This window comes from Salvelinus fontinalis, chromosome 6 (assembly GCF_029448725.1).
Source record: "Salvelinus fontinalis isolate EN_2023a chromosome 6, ASM2944872v1, whole genome shotgun sequence".
Classification (NCBI taxonomy): Eukaryota; Metazoa; Chordata; class Actinopteri; order Salmoniformes; family Salmonidae; genus Salvelinus; species Salvelinus fontinalis.
Window position 1 is genome coordinate 58,163,531 of NC_074670.1, and position 20,454 is coordinate 58,183,984.

General features: G+C 45.1%; 1 protein-coding gene across 5 annotated transcripts in view; it reads left to right on the top strand.

The window, feature by feature from the left end:
* diaph2 (diaphanous-related formin 2) overlaps nt 1-20,454 on the top strand; it is a 727,774-nt gene that overhangs the window by 413,577 nt on the left and 293,743 nt on the right. For all 5 annotated transcript variants that reach the window (XM_055927231.1, XM_055927234.1, XM_055927235.1 and 2 more), the window contains 2 exons: nt 11,924-12,025; nt 14,146-14,385. In XM_055927231.1, the coding sequence (XP_055783206.1) occupies nt 11,924-12,025; nt 14,146-14,385 (342 nt within the window). The remainder of the gene's footprint in view (nt 1-11,923; nt 12,026-14,145; nt 14,386-20,454) is intronic.

Consider the following 20,454-nt stretch of genomic DNA (forward strand, 5'->3'; position numbering starts at 1 on the left):
ATTGTGTAGTAGCATAGACTGGTTGTGTAGTAGCATATACTGGTTGTGTACTAGACTATTAGGGTTTTGTACTAGAATCTAATGGTTGTGTACTAGAATCTAATGGTTGTGTACTAGAATCTAATGGTTGTGTACTCGAATATAATGGTTTTGTAGTAGAATAGAATGGTTTTGTAATAGAATAGAATGGTTGTGTAGTAGAATAGAATGGTTGTGTAATAGTATGGTTGTGTGGTAGAACAGAATGGTTTTGTAGTAGAATATAATGGTTGTGTAGTAGAATATAATGGTTGTGTAGTAGAATAGAATGGTTGTGTACTAGAATATAATGGTTGTGTAGTATAATCTAATGGTTGTGTAGTAGAATATAATGGTTGTGTAGTAGAATATAATGGTTGTGTAGTAGAATTTAATGGTTGTGTAGTAGAATATAATGGTTGTGTACTAGAATAGAATAGTTATGTACTATAATCAAATGGTTGCGTTCTTGATTCGAATGGTTTTGTACTAGAATATAATTGTTGTGTACTAGAGTTGAATGGTTGTGTACTAGAATAGAATGGTGGTGTACTAGAATATAATGGTGGTGTACTAGAATAGAATGGTTGTGTACTAGAGTTGAATGGTTGTGTACTAGCATATAATAGTTGTGTACTAGAATATAATGGTTGTGTACTAGAGTTGAATGGTTGTGTACTAGAGTTGAATGGTTGTGTACTAGCATTGAACAGTTGGTTGCATGTTTCTATGTTTATACTGTTTCAATTTGACATTTAGATATGTCCTCTAAATTGCTGTAATGTTCCTTATCCATGTTGTTTTACAACACACACACACACACACTGAAACTTCTCCCATCCCACAACCAATATGCGACTCACCTCACCCTCCACAGCAACGACTGTTCCAGCTGGGGCCTGGCAATTTTTGATTGGCTGTGCCCAAGCCAGGGCTTTTGTTTTGGCCCTTGCTTGTTATTATTATTTATCTTGTTTGTCAATCACCCAGCAGCCATCGCCTGCCTGCCATTTCTAACCATGGCTCTCATCCATATGCATGGTTCCCTCATTACCTGGACTTGCCTTGCTCCTTGGCGGCAGAGCTGCAGGGCCTCCGCAGATGCAGCCCGTGCCAGCCTTTGTTCCTGCAGGACTAACAACAACAGGTGACTGGAGCAAGCCTTCCGTATTGTTGCCCGGCCTGGCCATCATTTGCATGGTGTAAAGTGCAAATGTGGGACGGGACGATAAGTATGGCCATGCATCGGGCCCATTGGATTACCGCTTAAGCAGGAAAAGCTGTAAAAAGCCGGTTCCCCCCTCGAGCTTAATTGAAGCCTTATTTTGGCACACAGTACCATATCCCCCTTTTCCTGCATCAAATGCTAATTCAACAATGAAATGTGAAATACATTATGCTGATCAAGGAGGCTTGGAGGAAAACAAAACACAAAGGGACTGGATGGAAGGTTGAAGTGGTGGGGAGGCTGGGCTGCTTCAACAGGGATGATGGAGAAGGTTAAAGTGGTGGGGAGGCTGGGCTGCTTCAACAGGGATGATGGAGAAGGTTAAAGTGGTGGGGAGGCTGAGCTGCTTCAACAGGGATGATGGAGAAGGTTAAAGTGGTGGGGAGGCTGGGCTGCTTCAACAGGGATGATGGAGAAGGTTAAAGTGGTGGGGAGGCTGGGCTGCTTCAACAGGGATGATGGAGAAGGTTAAAGTGGTGGGGAGGCTGGGCTGCTTCAACAGGGATGATGGAGAAGCTTAAAGTGGTGGGGAGGCTGGGCTGCTTCAACAGGGATATGATGGAGAAGGTTAAAATGGTGGGGAGGCTGTACTGCTTCAACAGGGATATGATGGAGAAGGTTAAAGTGGTGGGGAGGCTGGGCTGCTTCAACAGGGATGATGGAGAAGGTTAAAGTGGTGGGAGGCTGGGCTGCTTCAGCAGGGATATGATGGAGAAGGTTAAAGTGGTGGGGAGGCTGGGCTGCTTCAACAGGGATATGATGGAGAAGGTTAAAGTGGTGGGGAGGCTGTACTGCTTCAACAGGGATATGATGGATAAGGTTAAAGTGGTGGGGAGGCTGGGCTGCTTCAACAGGGATGATGGAGAAGGTTAAAGTGGTGGGGAGGCTGGGCTGCTTCAGCAGGGATATGATGGAGAAGGTTAAAGTGGTGGGGATGCTGGGCTACTTCAACACGGATGATGGTGAAGGTTAAAGTGGTGGAGGCTGGGCTGCTTCAACAGGGATATGATGGAGAAGGTTAAAGTGGTGGGGAGGCTGGGCTACTTCAACAGGGATGATGACGAAGGTTAAAGTGGTGGGGAGGCTGGGCTGCTTCAACAGGGATGATGGAGAAGGTTAAAGTGGTGGGGAGGCTGGGCTGCTTCAACAGGGATATGATGGAGAAGGTTAAAGTGGTGGGGAGGCTGTACTGCTTCAACAGGGATATGATGGAGAAGGTTAAAGTGGTGGGGAGGCTGGGCTGCTTCAACAGGGATACGATGTCCGGGACCCAATGTACAACATTGGGTCCCTGGGCTGTGACCAGGGTTGTAACCAGGGATATAACCAGGGCTGTGACCAGGTCTATAATCAGGGCTGTAACCAGGGTTGTGACCAAGACTGTCACCAGGGTTGTAACCAAGACTGTGACCAGGGCTGTGACTAGGGTTGTACCAGGGCTGTCACCAGGGCTGTCACCAGGGTTGTAACCAGGGTTGTAACCAGGGTTGTAACCAGGGCTGTGACCAGGGTTGTAACCAGGGTTGTGACCAGGGCTGTGACCAGGGCTGTGACCAGGGCTGTGACTAGGGTTGTGACCAGGGCTGTGACCAGGGTTGTAACCAGGGCTGTGACCAGGGCTGTGACCAGGGCTGTGACCAGGGCTGTGACCAGGGTTGTAACCAGGGTTGTGACCAGGGATGTGACCAGGGCTCAGGTACAGTGCTTTGTGTCCCTTTGTGTTCTAGTTGAAATGTTGCTCTGGAAAACACGGCACTTGGGCAAGGGCACACACGCACCACAGACACACACACACAAATTGGTGCATACACCGTTGTGGGTCAGTGCTGCATTGTATAATGGACAGCTACATTAGCTAGAGTGTATGCAATAGACCCATTTAGACACACACAAAGCTCTATGAATCAGAACTTATTGTTTTTCTTCTTGGAGCTAAACCTTCTTTATCTCAGTGACAGATGGCAAATTAATCTGGGAGAAACATATTCAGATGGCACATTATTCTCCAGACAAACTCATATCATTTCAGTCCGGAATAATAGCTTTCTTCAATTGAGTTTATTTGATTAAGTAATGGTCATATCAACCTTCAATGCTGTGTTAAGATCTATCAAAGTGCCGCAGTGACACAGGTAATATGTGTTTCATCTCAATCCTCTCTGGAGAAGTGGAGATGTCACCTATGTGAAAGGCTCACCTTCTTGTGAGCTTCAGACATAGATTATGTACACTTTAACAAGAGTCTACTGTTTGTCACCTTTATAATGACTAACTAGGACAGATTGGTCGCTCTGAGGGAGCCAGATCCATGGGCATGACCTGTGGGCCTAACAGCATGGGGGGGGGGGGGGCAGGGGAGACGGGCATGACCTGAGAGGCTAACAGCTACAGGGAGATGAGGGCATGACCTGTGGGGCTAACAGCTACAGGGAGATGAGGACATGACCTGTAGGGCTAACAGCTACAGGGAGATGAGGACATGACCTGTGGGGCTAACAGCTACAGGGAGATGAGGGCATGACCTGTGGGGCTAACAGCTTGGGGGGATGGGGGCATGACCTGTGGGGGAGACGGGCGCATGACTTGTGGAGGAGAGGAGCATGACCTGTGGGGGAGACAGGGTGAGAGATGGGGGTGTAACCTGTGGGGGAGATGGGGGCATGACCTGTGAGGCTAACAGCTACAGGGAGATGAGGGCATGACCTGTGGGGCTAACAGCTACAGGGAGATGAGGGCATGACCTGTGGGGCTAACAGCTAGTGGGAGATGGGGGTATGACCTGTGGGGCTAACAGCGAGTTGGGCCATGTCCTGTGGGGCTAACAACGAGGGGGGACATGGGGGTATGACCTGTGGGGCTAACGGCGAGGGGGGACATGGGGGTATGACCTGTGGGGCTAACAGCAAGGGGGACATGGGGGTATGACCTGTGGGGCTAACAGCGAGGGGGGACATGGGGGGTATGACCTGTGGGGCTAACAGCGAGGGGGGACACGGGGGAATGACCTGTGGGGCTAACAGCGAGGGGGGACATGGGGGTATGACCTGTGGGGCTTACAGCGAGGGGGGACATGGGGGCATGATATGTGGGGTTAACAGCTACAGGGAGATGAGGGCATGACCTGTGGGGCTAACAACTAGGGGGAGATGGGGATATGACCTGTGGGGCTAACAGCAAGGGGGGACTTGGGGGCATGATATGTGGGGCTAACGGCTACGGGGAGATGAGGGCGTGACCTGTGGGGCTAACATCTAGGGGGACTTGGGGGCATGATCTGTGGGGCTAACATCTACGGGTAAATGGGGGCATGACCTGTGGGGCTAACAGCTACAGGGAGATGGGGCTATGACCTCTGGGGCTAACAGCAAGGGGGGACTTGGGGGCATGATCTGTGGGGCTAACATCTACGGGGAAATGGGGGCATGAACTGTGTGGCTAACAGCTACAGGGAAATGAGGGCATGACTTGTGGGGCTAACAGCTAGGGGGAGATGGCGGTATGATATGTGGGGCTAACAGCTACGGGGAAATGGGGGCATGACCTGTGGGGCTAACGGGGAAATGGGGGCATGATCTGTGGGGCTAACATCTACAGGGAGATGAGGGCGTGGCCTGTGGGGCTAACAGCTAGAGGGAGATGGGGGGCATGACCTGTGGGGCTAACAGCTAGGGGGAAATGGGGGCATGGTCTGTGGGGCTAACATCTACAGGGAGATGAGAGCGTGGCCTGTGGGGCTAACAGCTAGGGTGAGATGGGGGGCATGACCTGTGGGGCTAACAGCTAGGGGGAGATGGGGGTATGATATGTGGGGCTAACAGCTACGGGGAAATGGGGGCATGACCTGTGGGGCTAACAGCTACGGGGAAATGGGGGCATGATCTGTGGGGCTAACATCTACAGGGAGATGAGGGCGTGGCCTGTGGGGCTAACAGCTAGAGGGAGATGGGGGGCATGACCTGTGGGGCTAACAGCTAGGGGGAGATGAGGGCATGACCTGTGGGGTTAACATCTTCAGGGAGATAGGGGTAGGACCAGTGGGGTTAACAGCTACAGGGAGATAGGGGTATGACCTGTGGGGCTAACAGCTAGGGGGGAGGTGGGCTCAGACTAAGGATTCAGGAGTTAGGTCTATCAAGAGTGAAATAATTGTATAGCCGCAGTGACACAGGGAATGTGTTTCATCTCAATCCTCTCTGGAGAAGTGGAGATGTCACCTATGTGAAAGGCTCACCTTCTGAGGGAGCCAGATCCATGGGCATGACCTGTGGGCCTAACTGAGGTTGTTACCCTCCACATTTATTTTGAAAAGACAAACGTAATGTCACGCCAAGTCATTCCAGCTTTGCCAACTTCATCCCTCACCCCCCCCAAAATGAATATTTTTTTGTATTCATTTCTCATTTAGTTTAATGTGGTTTTGGAATCTGTCACCCTTGATCTCCGAATAGCAACCCTCAGTGAGATTCTGAGGTGTTTGTTGGCTTTGGAGTAAAGATCCTGGATTAGGTCTGAGTGATCTACTTTAGATTAGATTAGCCGGATGCCACCAGTTCAGTCTACAAAACTTGTCAACATTTCTGCTTGTAAAGTAAAGAATAACACAGAAAGAATGTGAAAACTATGTATGCCTTCTGTTGGTGCTGATGTTCATTTTGGATTGACCATTTGGCAGACTGACAAAATCTGGTCTGCAAATACTGTAGCTGATTGTTGTTATAGAAATATCTGAATCCATGATCATGGGATTTCTACCAGCTGGTTTTGCTGATATACTTTGTAAGTGTTGATAGCGGAGAAAGTGCACCTTTATTTACATTTTAAGGGTTTTATTTTTTAGTCAGGAGACAGACAGATTAAATGGAATGAGAACATATTTGTACACACTGGGTTCATTTCTCACTAATGAGATAAAGACTCTACTGTCATTCAACTGGTCTGTTAGGATGTGACGCGGAAGGCATCTGAAGAGACTCCATTTGTAATAGGCATACTATATTTGTCATGACGTGCCTCCTGGTAAAACATAATAATAATTGGTCATTATGTTTTTTGTCAATTACTGGTATATTCAATCATACCAAACAAAAAGGTAATTGTTTATATGTTTTGTCAGCACCTCATTTGCATACTGGATATACAAGACACATTGGGAGATTCATCTCATTCCATTATTCTTCCATAATCTGTTTTGAAAGTTACCTGCAATTAACTCCCCTAAAACTACATCAAACCATCACTTTTCCCACCTTTAAAGCGTCGAAACTCATAAAAAAATATATAATTGACAAAGCTCATGATTCAAATGAAAACGGATGTGGATACCTCTTCAGAATGGCTCTTGTTTGACTGCTCTTCAGTATCAAAATCTAACAGAGGCCTTTCAGCCGTTCAATGTGACTCTCTGTGGAACCGCAGTGGTAAGACGTCAGTCTGACAAAAGCCACATGCTCTGTCTGACGCTTCGCCAAAATCTGTGGGGGAAAAATATTAAAATGTGAAAATTGCATCTGTCAAACAGATCAAAAAACATCATCTTGCTGTCTTTGAATTGGAGGGAAAAAATCTCAAATGTTTTGGTTGTCAGTCTCCAGCCAGATCGGTAGAGGAAAACAGGGAGTTCTTACCCACTGTATACATCTGTTGAGATTCCCCCTGAATCCTTTGATTCTAAAAACGGTATTGCTTGGAGAACATTTTGTATTGATTGTGCTGTTCCTGTGACTATCATTTGAGATTTGTTGATCTTGTCTTCAACTTCACTGTTGGGAATATTCGCTGCCTGAAGAGAGAATCACAGGAGCCTGCAACATGAAAAGTTTAGTATTATCGAAAGGGAACAGTGGAGGCCTTAGAAAGGGAACTGTGGAGGCCTTAGAAAGGGAACAGTGGAGGCCATAGAAAGGGAATAGTGGAGGCCATAGAAAGGGAACAGTGGAGGCCATAGAAAGGGAACAGTGGAGGCCATAGAAAGGGAACAGTGGAGGCCTTAGAAAGGGAACTGTGGAGGCCTTAGAAAGGGAACTGTGGAGGCCTTAGAAAGGGAACAGTGGAGGCCATAGAAAGGGAACAGTGGAGGCCATAGAAAGGGAACAGTGGAGGCCATAGAAAGGGAACAGTGGAGGCCATAGAAAGGGAACAGTGGAGGCCATAGAAAGGGAACAGTGGAGGCCATAGAAAGGGAACAGTGGAGGCCATAGAAAGGGAACAGTGGAGGCCATAGAAAGGGAACAGTGGAGGCCATAGAAAGGGAACAGTGGAGGCCATAGAAAGGGAACAGTGGAGGCCATAGAAAGGGAACAGTGGAGGCCATAGAAAGGGAACAGTGGAGGCCATAGAAAGGGAACAGTGGAGGCCATAGAAAGGGAACAGTGGAGGCCATAGAAAGTGGATAAATTGATCTGTGTACCCTGTGTGTCTACTTATTCTTCCAATCAGAAAAGTGAGTACTAGTGACATGCCAAACAGTGTGTCAACGTCCACCTGTATGCTTTGTACGCTCTAAAGAACACATGATAGGTGACAGAGAGAACCAAGACATGCCATCATATTAAATCTTGATTCCGCAATATCACTTCTATACGTTTTTTAATTGGAATATCAATGCTTGGAGACGGTTTCTACACAGTTGTTCCTGTCCTATACAATACAGTATTGTCTTCCTTCTCAAGAAAGACCATTATTTTCCATGCTCATTCAAATCAAAGTGTATTTGTCACGTGCACCGAATACAACAGGTGTAGTAGACCTTACAGTGAAATGCTTACTTACAGGCTCTAACCAATAGTGCAAAAAAGGTGTTAGGTGAACAATAGGTAAGTAAAGAAATAAAACAACAGTAAAAAGACAGGCTATATACAGCAGCGAGGCTATAAAAGTAGTGAGGCTACATACAGACACCGGTTAGTCAGGCTGATTGAGGTAGTATGTACATGTAGATATGGTTAAAGTGACTATGCATATATGATGAAGAGAGAGTAGCAGTAGCGTAAAAAAAGGGGTTGGCGGGTGGTGGGCGGGACACAATGCAGATAGCTCGGTTAGCCAATGTGCATTGGGCTTTGAGCAGTACAGAAAGGTACACACTATTTGTTGCTCTGTCTTGACGTCCTTAGGGAATTCACCAGTCTCCAGGAGCCCAAATGAGCGTTAGTTGACTGTAACAGCCCTCCAGTAATCTCCCCCAGATGCAGTGTGTCTGTATGTGTGTCTGTCTGGAGGCCTGCCGGAAAGGGTCTGGCATAGCCTCATCTAGCACCGGTTTTGACAGAACTACACATATGGCGACGCCTTTGTGTCAATTACCGTCTATGGGGGCTGCTGATAATTAACTAGATGACAGACAAATGAAATAACAATTACACTGAGAAATTCCATCTCCAATTCAAACTCTTTACCTGAACCTGCAGCTTCAGTCGGTGACGAAAGTCTTGGAGACAACATCGGAAACGGTCGCAGACAAGGCCACAACACACTTTAATTTTCTGTCTCTTCTTAACGAGCTGCGGCAGAGGAAAACAACAACAATAATCAGTTTCTGGGAGCATTAGCGACGATGACTGCTGAGGCTGAATGCTTTCGCTGCTGTGTTATTGCATTTCATTCTGAATCAACGATACGTTGTTGAGGAGGACTTTGTTCTTCAGCCCAGGGTAATGTTCCTCAGACTTGGAAGAGAGGAGAAGATGAAATAGAAATTCCTAATCCCTCTTCACGTGGCGGTGGATCTTTGCTGCTCCGTTGTGGTCCTGTTTCTGCGAGGCCCGCAAAGCTCTCCAAACCAGTTTTTTTATATACCATGGGAAGACAAAGTCGAGTGGTAGTTTGAATTTCCAGAATTCATTTATTTCCACTACACATGTCGCGTAATGTTTCCGTAATCTTCTTTTGAATTGGGTTGAAGCATTTTGGAGGATTCTTTAACAGGTTATTTTCTGGTTTGCACTTTCAAAATAACTGGGTTAACATCCAAAAGTGTTTTGCACAATGAGATGTGGGTCATAAACTGTGACCAAGTTTGTGCTTGAATTTACGTTATTTTTCGCTGCAAGGTGGTTGACATCGGTTATCCAAATCATTTTAAAAATAATTATCTTCTATCAAATATGGCATTTTCCTGAAAGACAATAATTTACTTCTATAATGTCTAATAAGCAGTAAGGAAGCAGTGATCAGCAGCTGCACTACAGAGATGAGCACAATGGAGTGCGTATTCAATAATCAATAAGGGTTTCTGCCTGAAAGGTCAAGAGCAAATAATTTGCTGTCTCTATTTTTGTCTGGAAAGTCCCAAATGTTACTCTATTCTGTATAGAGTGCACTACTTTTAACCAGGGCTCATAGGGCAATTTGGGACGCAACCTAGGTGTTTATAATGCACCCCAACCCCGGCACAATTAAAGAAAGAAAACACATATTGTTAGTGAGATCTTTGGAATAACATTGACACCATTGGAAGCCCCATCATTAGTACACATCACCATACACTTTTTGGGGGGGAATGTCATGTCTCACATCCCATTCTATGTGCTGTTTCCCAATTGATGTCCACTATAATCAACAGCCTTCATTATTGAATTATAATGAGGCTACATAACTGGGCCACACTTGTTTGCTCTAATTGGGAGAACATTCAGTGGCTAATATAGAAGCAACACACGTTTAATATAACTCTTGCAGACCACACTAGAACTGACAAACTCCACAGTATTTCTTTCCAACTTGGTTGATTTCTAGACTTTTGAATCCACGGGGGAAGGGGAGAGATGTCATCATTAGTGGACAATAGCGCCTGGCCAGTGATGGCTCATGGCTGCTCCGTTCCAGGGCAGTGGTCAGTGTGTGTGTTTGTGTGTCCTGGCCTGGTCATGTGACAGAGTGCCGGCCTGCTCCTGCTGTCTAAATTAGGGGAGCTAATGAGGGCACATCTAATACCACTCTTTCTCCTCCTCCGCTTTCTCCTCCTCCTTTCTGTTCCTCCTCTTCCTTATCTTTCTCATCCTCCTCTTTCTAATCCTCTCTCTCCTCTTTCTCCTCCTCTTCTTTCACTTCCTCCTCTTCCGTCTTTCCGAGAAGATGAAAAAAAGGTAGCTATGTTTCATTTAATTTATTCAACTGACCTTTCCATGCACAATTAACATTTAATGGGAAATTAAGATTTTCTCCTCTTCCTCCTGCTCATCTTCCTCACTGTTTGGACCAGTATGACAATTGTAAAGCTTGACTTTGGCTTTCTGAAAGTCAAATGCTATTTAAAAACTGAAGTTACTAGGTTAATCTTATTTATAAATGGTAAATTGCCATGTTTTCCAAGGAAGCTGATGCAAACTGACAAAGTTGGAATGAAAGTCTCCATTAATCGCCAGCGTTATTACGTGTTTGAACTGCGGTTCGCCGGAGCTCTTACTGAAGTTGTTCCCGTTGAGGTAAATAAATGGATACAGCAACGAGAGCACTAGATTACCTGACCTTTTCCTACTCATCCTCCTACCTGCCGCTTCTCCTCTCTGTATTCCCATAGAAACAGTTAGCGTGCTAATTTCAAGATAAACATAGATATGCAATGTTTGTCTGAACCATGTCTGTTCCCTATGGTGACGCTTATCTTGAAAGTACTGAATGTATGCAAAAATATCTGATAACCATCCACGCTCTGATTTACTGTACTACTGTTTGTATGGAACCTTCTGATAATGATGTTAGGTGTTGTATAGAAGGATAGTGGAGTTGAACCTTCTCTAATGGATCAGTGGATGTAAATGAGTAGTTATATTGAACACCAGTGGAGGTCTCAGAAGTTCCCAGTGCTGGGTCTTGATTCTAGCTTGGTGCTGTGTGGATGTTCCCAGTGCTGGGTCTTGATTCTAGCCTGGTGCTGTGTGGATGTTCCCAGTGCTGGGTCTTGATTCTAGCTTGGTGCTGTGTGGATGTTCCCAGTGCTGGGTCTTGATTCTAGCTTGGTGCTGTGTGGATGTTCCCAGTGCTGGGACTTGATTCTAGCTTGATGCTGTGTGGATGTTCCCAGTGCTGGGTCTTAATTCTAGCTTGGTGCTGTGTGGCTGTTCCCAGTGCTGGGTCTTGATTCTAGCTTGGTGCTGTGTGGATGTTCCCAGTGCTGGGACTTGATTCTAGCTTGATGCTGTGTGGCTGTTCCCAGTGCTGGGTCTTGATTCTAGCTTGATGCTGTGTGGATGTTCCCAGTGCTGGGTCTTGATTCTAGCTTGGTGCTGTGTGGCTGTTCCCAGTGCTGGGTATTGATTCTAGCTTGGTGCTGTGTGGCTGTTCCCAGTGCTGGGTCTTGATTCTAGCTTGGTGCTGTGTGGATGTTCCCAGTGCTGGGTCTTGATTCTAGCTTGGTGCTGTGTGGATGTTCCCAGTGCTGGGTCTTGATTCTAGCTTGGTGCTGTGTGGATGTTCCCAGTGCTGGGTCTTGATTCTAGCTTGGCGCTGTAGAGTCTTTTGTCTCCAAGCTGCCTGATTGTTCTCTGAGGTGCATTTTGGTGTCCCTGCGTAGGCGAGCAGGGGGCAAACTATACTGACAGGAGCTGTGTGTGTATATGCTTTTTGTATCCGTAGGTGTCCATGAATCTGTGCCCTTTAAAATGTTTAAATCCTTCTAGACTGTAATGTGATTTTTGGATTCAAATAAAGCATTTAATGTGTCTGTGTGTGTGTTTACAGAATCTGATAAAGAACCTACCAGAGCAGAAGGACCTTAGCGCACTGGCAGAACTGAAGAATGAGTATGAGGAACTATGTGAGCCTGAACAGTTTGGCATTGTGGTGAGTAGGTCTTACTATATATACCCTGTTTTACTCACACTTACCTACATACCTACAGAGGAAAGGTATTTCAATTGGTTATTGATAAGGATAGATCCCTCCCTCTGTCACTCCCCCTTTCTCGCTCTCTTTCCACTCTCCCCTTCTCTATCTCTCTTTCCCCCTCTCTCTCCCCACTCACTCTCACCCCCTCTCTCATTCCCTCACATTCCAGTGCATCAATCACTACCTACTCTCAAAACCACTCCCCTTTCCTCTCTTTCAATTCTGTTCCCTTTCTTTTTGTCACACAGCAGACCCCCACCTTTTCTTTTCTTGCTACTTCACACACCATTATATGTCTAGCTCTTCATTAAAGAGGTTAGTGTAGGGCCGAGACAGTAGGGAGGGGACTAGGAAATTAAGAATAGGACCATTGAGAGAGCAATTCGGGAATAGAAAAAGATGACCTTGAGGCTTTATGCATTATCAGACCTATTCAATATCTTAAAGACCAAGAATGTTTCATAACAAGTCCGATATGGTAGCCTGCTCTTTGACTGACAGAAGCCATGATTTTGATAAATAATAAAGTGTGAAACTTGATTTCAATATAGTAGCTTAATTATGTGTCCTTGTGTTGTGAAAGTCACAGTGTCATTCCTGGCCGAAACAAATTCCATATTCTGGCATAAACCGTCAATATTGCCTAGTGATAGAATCATAGCCTTGGGCTTTGGGTTCTCTGTAATAAAGTTAGTGCACTCTACTTCATAGTGAAGTCAGAAAAGCTCAATGTTACACTCCAAGCCACTATAAGTGATTTAGTATGGTTGCCTCAAGCGCTAGCTGTAGTTGATGCTGAGGTTATACTTTAGCCTACAGTTGTATTTTACCCTTTTTACAGAGTCATGTAGAAGTGAGTCTATAAACTGACTTTATTGTTTTATCTTACAATTACTTTTTTATACCACATTGATTTATCCAGAGCACATTATCATATTACATTCCAGATAACTTTATACATGTATATTTAGCTATATCTTTATATTTTCATGTCGGTTTTACTCCTCCAGTTCGTTGTCTGAAAGAGATTATTCTCAGTTAACCTAATGGCTTAAAAATAATATGATAACGTTAAATTGGGGTAGACCTGCAAATCAGTTTGTACCCATTCAGTAAAACTGGGTGGTGTCTCTTTACCTGTGGCTCTTTGAGGATGTAATGAAGCAAGTTCCCCCATGATATCTATTGTAGAGCTATCGTGGAAATATACTGTTCCTGCTGGTGAAGCTACCTCATCAGGACCACCACGACACACAGGGGCTCCTGAGGGAAATAAGTAACTTTCAACCGTCACTCCCGCTAGAGCCGTCACTCCCACTAGAGCCGTCACTCCCGCTAGAGCCGCCGCTCCCGCTAGAGTCGTCGCTCCCGCTAGAGCCGCCGCTCCCTCCAGAGACGTCACTCCCTCCAGAGCCGCCGTTCCCACTAGAGCCGCCGCTCCCTCTCGAGCCGCCCTCCCTCTCGAGCCGCCCTCCCTCTCGAGCCGCCCTCCCTCTAGAGCCGTCGCTCCCTCTAGAGCCGCCCTCCCTCTCGAGCCGCCCTCCCTCTCGAGCCGCCCTCCCTCTAGAGCCGTCGCTCCCTCTAGAGCCGCCCTCCCTCTAGAGCCGCCGCTCCCTCTAGAGCCGTCACTCCCTCTAGAGCCGTCGCTCCCTCTAGAACTGTTGCTCCTTCTAGAGCCGCCGCTCCCTTTAGAGCCGCCGCTCCCTCTAGAGCCGATTTCATCATATACAGAGAAATAAAATCAAGGGTAAGAGGACGATGACTTTGGTTTAACAACTTCCTCATCAACAGGAATACATTTGAGCTGTAATGAAACATTAGGATCAGGTCTGGGAAAAACTGACTCGCAGCGTCGGATTATACGGCAATTTGTGGCATGTTGGAGGTTGACGCACTGGCACATCTCAACCGCTGACTATACAAACATTTGCATTAGAGCTCTGTAAGGCCACATTGGCCACGCATTAAACAACATATAAGTTATAAATACTTAATTAGGTCTTCATAGAGCCTTCATAAACCCTACGTAGGCTCGCTAAACTTTTCAAAACCAAATATTGTCATGTTTGTCCTAGATGAGCTCTGTGAAGCTGCTGCGCTCACGCCTCAACGGAATCCTTTTCAAGCTGACCTTCGAGGAGCAGGTGAACAACATCCGTCCGGACATCATGAATGTGACGTTCGCCTGCGAGGAGGTGAAGAAGAGTGACAGTTTCAGCAAGCTGCTGGAGATGGTGTTGCTGGTGGGCAACTACATGAACGCTGGCTCCCGGAATGCCCAGACCTTTGGCTTCAACATCAGCTTCCTCCGCAAGGTAGGTACTGCAAGGACTGTGTGAGTTCATCCTCGCCCTTTTCAGACATTCAGCTTTTTTCTCTCTCTCTGAATGTCTCTCATTCTCTCTGACTATATCTCCCTCTGACTGTATCTTTCTCTCTCTGACTGTCTCTCATTCTCTCTGACTGTCTCTCATTCTCATTGACTGTCTCTCATTCTCTCTGACTGTATCTCTCTCTGACTGTCTCTCATTCTCTCTGACTGTCTCTCATTCTCTGGCTGTCTCTCATTCTCTCTGACTGTCTCTCTGACTCTCTTTCTCTCTCTCTCTCTGTCTGTATCTCTCTCTGACTGTCTCTCATTCTCTCTATCTCTTTCTCTCTCTCTCTCTGATTGTCTCTCTCATTCCCTCTCTCTCACTCTGTCTCTCTTGCCCTCTCCCTCTTTCTCTCTCTGACTGTATCTCTCTCTCTCTGACTGTCTCTTGCTCTCTTTGACTGTCTCTCGCTCTCTGACTCTCTCTCTTTCTCACTCTGACTGTCTATCTCTTTCTCTCTCACTCTCTCTCAATTCAATTTCAATTATTTTTCCATTTCAATTTAAGTGCTCTATTGGCATGGGAAACATATGTTTATATTGCCAAAGCAAGTGAAATAGATAAACAAAATTGAAGTAAATATAAAAAAATGTACTGTAAACATTACACTCACAAAAGTTCCGAAAAAATAAATACATTTAAAATGTCATATTATGTCTATATACAGTGTTGTAATGATGTGCAAATAGTTAAAGTACAAAAGGGAAAATAAATGAAACAAATATATACAGGTTGTGTTTACAATGGTGTTTGTTCTTCACTTGTTGCCCTTTTATTGTGGCAACAGGTCACAGAATTTTGATGCTGTGATGGCACACTGTGGTATTTCACCCAATAGATATGGGAGTTGAACAGAATTGGATTTGTTTTCGAATTCTTTGTGGGTCTGTGTAATCTGAGGGAAATATGTGTCTCTAATATGGTCCTTCATTTGGCAGGAGGTTAGGAAGTGCAGCTCAGTTTCCACCTCATTTTGTGGGCAGTGTGCACATAGCCTGTCTTCTCTTGAGAGCCAGGTCTGCCTTTGGCTGCCTTTCTCAATACCAAGGCTATGCTCACTGAGCCTGTACATAGTCAGCAGAGCCAGGTACACTACCATTCAAATGTTTGGGGTCACTTAGAAATGTCCTTGTTTTTGAAAGAAAATCACATTATTTTCCATTAAAAAACATAAAATTGATCAGAAATACAGTGTAGACATTGTTAACGTTGTAAATGACTATTGTAGCTGGACACGGCAGATTTTTTAAATGGAATATCTACATAGGCGTAGAGAGGCCCATTATCAGCAACCATCACTCCTGTGTTCCAATGGCACGTTGTGTTAGCTAATCCAAGTTTATCATTTTAAAAGGCTAATTGATCATTAGAAAACCCTTTTGAAATTATGTTAGCACAGCTGAAAAATGTTGTGCTGATTAAATAAGCAATAACACTGCCTAGAAGGCCAGCATCCCGGAGTCACCTCTTCACTGTTGACGTTGAGACTGTTGTTTTGCGGGTACTATTTATTGAAGCTGCTAGTTGAGGACTTGTGAGGCGTCTGTTTCTCAAACTAGACACTCTAATGTACTTGTTCTCTTGCTCATTTGTGCACCGAGGCCTCCCACTCCTCTTTCTATTCTGGTTAGTGCCAGTTTGCACTGTTCTGTGAAGGGAGTAGTACACAGCGTTGTACGAGATTTTCAGTTTCTTGTCATTTTCCCGCATGGAAGGGTCTTTATTTCTCTGAACAAGAATAGACTCACAAGTTACAGAATAAAGTTCTTTGTTTCTTTGTTTCTGGCCATTTTGTGCCTGTAATTGAACTCACAAATGCTGATGCTCCAGATACTCAACTAGTCTAAAGACGGGCAGTTTTATTGCTTTTTTAGTCAGAACAACAGATCAATTTGATGTTATTTTAATGGACAAAAAATGTAATTTTCTTTAAAAAACAAGGACATTTCTAAGTGACCCCAAACTTTTGAACAGTAGTTTATGTATAGTTTTTTGTGTGCTCTATGGCAACGGTGTCTAGATGGAATTTATATTCGTGGTCCTAGCAACTGGACCTTTTTTATAACACCATTATTTTTGTCTTATTGAGATTTACTGTCAGGGCCCAAGGTCTGGCGGAATCTGTGCAGAAGATCTAGGTGCTGCTGTAGGCCCTCCTTGGTTGGGGACAGAAGCACCAGATCATCAGTAGACATTTGACTTTCGATTCTAGTAGGGTGAGGCCGTGTGCTCACCCCTTGGCCCTGTGGAAAGAAATGTGTTGTTTTTTGCCAATGTTAACCGCACACCTGTTTTGGGATTTTATTTAGTCATATGTTTTTCACCCAGCACTGCTTTCTATCCATTTGTATAGCAGGCCCTCATGCCAAATTGAGTCAAAATATTTTTTTGAAATCAACAAAGCATGAGGAGACTTTGCCTTTGTTTTGGTTTGTTTGTTTGTCAATTAGTGTGTGCACAGTGAATATGTGCTCTGTGGTACGGTAATTTGGTAAAAAGCCAATTTGACATTTGCTCAGTACATTGTTTTCACTGAGGAAATGTACGAGTCTGCTGTTAATGATAATGCAGAGTATTTTTTCCCAAGGTTGCTGTTGCATCATATCCCACGGTAGTTATTGGGGTCAAATTTGTCTCCACTTTTGTGGATTGGGGTGATCAGTCCTTTGTTCCAAATATTGGGGAATATGCCAGAGCTGGGGATTATGTTAAAGACTTTAAGTATAGCCAATTGGAATTTGTGGTCTGTAGGCCTTTTTGGGTTGGATGGTTTGTATTTTGTCATGTAGTTCCTTCAATGTAATTGGAGAATCCAGTGGGTTCTGGTAGTCTTTAATAGTTGACTCTAAGATTTGTATTCAATCATGTATATGTTTTTGCTGTTTGTTCTTTGTTATAGAGCCAAAAGGATTGGAGAAGTGGTTTATCCATGCATCTCCGTTTTGGATAGATAACTCTTTGTGTTGTTGTTTTAACATTTTCCCAGAAGTCGTTAGATTCTATGGATTCTTCAATTACATTGAGCTGATTTCTGACGTGCTGTTCCTTTGTTTTCCATACTATATTTCTGTATTGTTTTAGTGATTCACCAGAGTGAAGGCGTAGACTCAGGTTTTCTGGGTCTCTATGTTTTTGGTTGGATAGGTTTCTCAATTTCCTTCTCAGGTTTTTGCATTCTTCGTCAAACCATTTGTCATTGTTGTTCATTTTCTTAGGTTGTCTGCTTGGCATTTTTAGATTTGATAGGGAAGCTCAGATGTCAATTATATACTGTTTAGGTTTTCTACTGCTAATTTTACAGCTTCACTATTACAGTGAAAACATTTTGTCCAAGAAATTGTCTGGAAGGGATTGAGTTTGTTGTTGCCTGTTTGTTTTTTGGTATTTTTCCACACTACTTTCTTTCCATCTATAGTATTTCTTAATATTATTAATTTCCTTTGACTTTGATGCCTCATGATTGAGCATATCTTTGTTCAGGTTGAGTATGATTTTGATGTGATCTGATAGGGGTGTCAGTGGACTGACTGTGAACACTCTAAGAGACTCTGGGTTGAGGTCAGTGATAAAGTAGTCTACAGTACTACTGCTAAGAGATGAGCTATAGGTGTACCTACCAAAGGAGTCCACTCAAAGCCTACCATTGACTCTGTACATACCCAGCTTCCGACAGAGCCCTCCACCTCCAAATCAATCCCGCTCCAGAGTACAGGCCTCGGAGTAACACTCATTCCTTCCACGATAAACGCAAATCCAACCATCACCCTGGTCAGACAAAACCACGACTCGTCAGTGAAGAGCACTTTTGGCCAGTCCTGTCTGGTCCAGCAAAGGTGGGTTTGTGCCCATAGGTGATGTCTGGTGAGTACCTGCCTTACAACAGGCCTACAAGCCCCCGGTCCAGCCTCTCTCAGCCTATTGCGGACAGTCTGAGCACTGATGGAGGGATTGTACGTTCCTGGTGTAACTTGGGCAGTTGTTGCCATTCTGTACCTGTCCCGCAGGTGTCATGTTCGGCTGTACCGATCCTGTGCAGGTGTCGTTACATGTGGTCTGCCACTGCGAGGACGATCAGTTGTCCGTCCTGTCTCCCTGTAGCAATGTCTTAGGCTTCTCACAGTATAGATATTGCAATTTATTGCCCTGTCTCTTCCCTGTTTCACACCTGGTATTTTGGTGGATGGGACTACTTGTAGGATGACAATGTCTGTATTTCCAATTGAATTGATGAAGTCTGGGTTCCTGCTCTTTAGGCAGACCTTGTATATTCCAGGATGAGTAAAAACTTTGTGTTCCATAGTGTCGTGTTGTTTTTGTGTGATTTAGGCACGGACCACTCTCTCTCTCTCTCTTGCTCTCTCACTTTCTCTGTCTTTCTCTCTGTCTCTGTCTCGCACATTGATGATAGAGTAGAGTGCATGCCAACATCAAATCAAATCAAATTTTATTAGTCACATACACATGGTTAGCAGATGTTAATGCGAGTGTAGCGAAATGCTTGTGCTTCTAGTTCCGACAATGCAGTAATAACAACAAGTAATCTAACCTAACAATTCCACAACTACTACCTTATACACGCAAGTGTAAAGGGATAAAGAATATGTACATAAAGATATATGAATGAGTGATGGTACAGAACGGCATAGGCAAGATGCAGTAGATGGTATAGAGTACGGTATATACATATGAGATGAGTACTGTAGGGTATGTAAACATAAAGTGGCATAGTTTAAAGTGGCTAGTGGTACATGTATTACATAAAGATGGCATGATGCAGTAGATGATATAGAGTACAGTATATACATATACATATGAGATGGGTAATGTAGGGTATGTAAACATTATATTAAGTGGCATTGTTTAAAGTGGCTAGTGGTACATTTTTACATAATTTCCATCAATTCCCATTTTTAAAGTGGCTGGAGTTGAGTCAGTATGTTGGCAGCGGCCGCTAAATGTTAGTGGTGGCTGTTTAACAGTCTGATGGCCTTGAGATAGAAGCTGTTTTTCAGTCTCTCGGTCCCTGCTTTGATGCACCTGTACTGACCTCGCCTTCTGGATGATAGCGGGGTGAACAGGCAGTGGCTTGGGTGGTTGTTGTCCTTGATTATCTTTATGGCCTTCCTGTGACATCGGGTGGTGTAGGTGTCCTGGAGGGCAGGTAGTTTGCCCCCGGTGATGCGTTCTGCAGACCTCACTACCCTCTGGAGAGCCTTACGGTTGTGGGCGGAGCAGTTGCCGTACCAGGCGGTGATACAGCCCGACAGGATGCTCTCGATTGTGCATCTGTAGAAGTTTGTGAGTGGTTTTGGTGACAAGCCGAATTTCTTCAGCCTCCTGAGGTTGAAGAGGCGCTGCTGCGCCTTCTTCACAACGCTGTCTGTGTGGGTGGACCAATTCAGTTTGTCCGTGATGTGTACACCGAGGAACTTAAAACTTTCCACCTTCTCCACTACTGACCCGTCGATGTGGATAGGAGGGTGCTCCCTCTGCTGTTTCCTGAAGTCCACAATCATCTCCTTTGTTTTGTTGACGTTGAGTGTGAGGTTACACTCCGAGGGCCCTCACCTCCTCCCTGTAGGCCGTCTCGTCGTTGTTGGTAATCAAGCCTACCACTGTAGTGTCATCCGCAAACTTGATGATTGAGTTGGAGGCGTGCATGGCCACGCAGTCGTGGGTGAACAGGGAGTACAGGAGAGGGCTCAGAACGCACCCTTGTGGGGCCCCAGTGTTGAGGATCAGCGGGGTGGAGATGTTGTTACCTACCCTCACCACCTGGGGGCGGCCCGTCAGGAAGTCCAGGACCCAGTTGCACAGGGCGGGGTCGAGACCCAGGGTCTCGAGCTTGATGACGAGTTTGGAGGGTACTATGGTGTTAAATGCTGAGCTGTAGTCGATGAACAGCATTCTCACATAGGTATTCCTCTTGTCCAGATGGGTTAGGGCAGTGTGCAGTGTGGTTGCGATTGCGTCGTCTGTGGACCTATTGGGTCGGTAAGCAAATTGGAG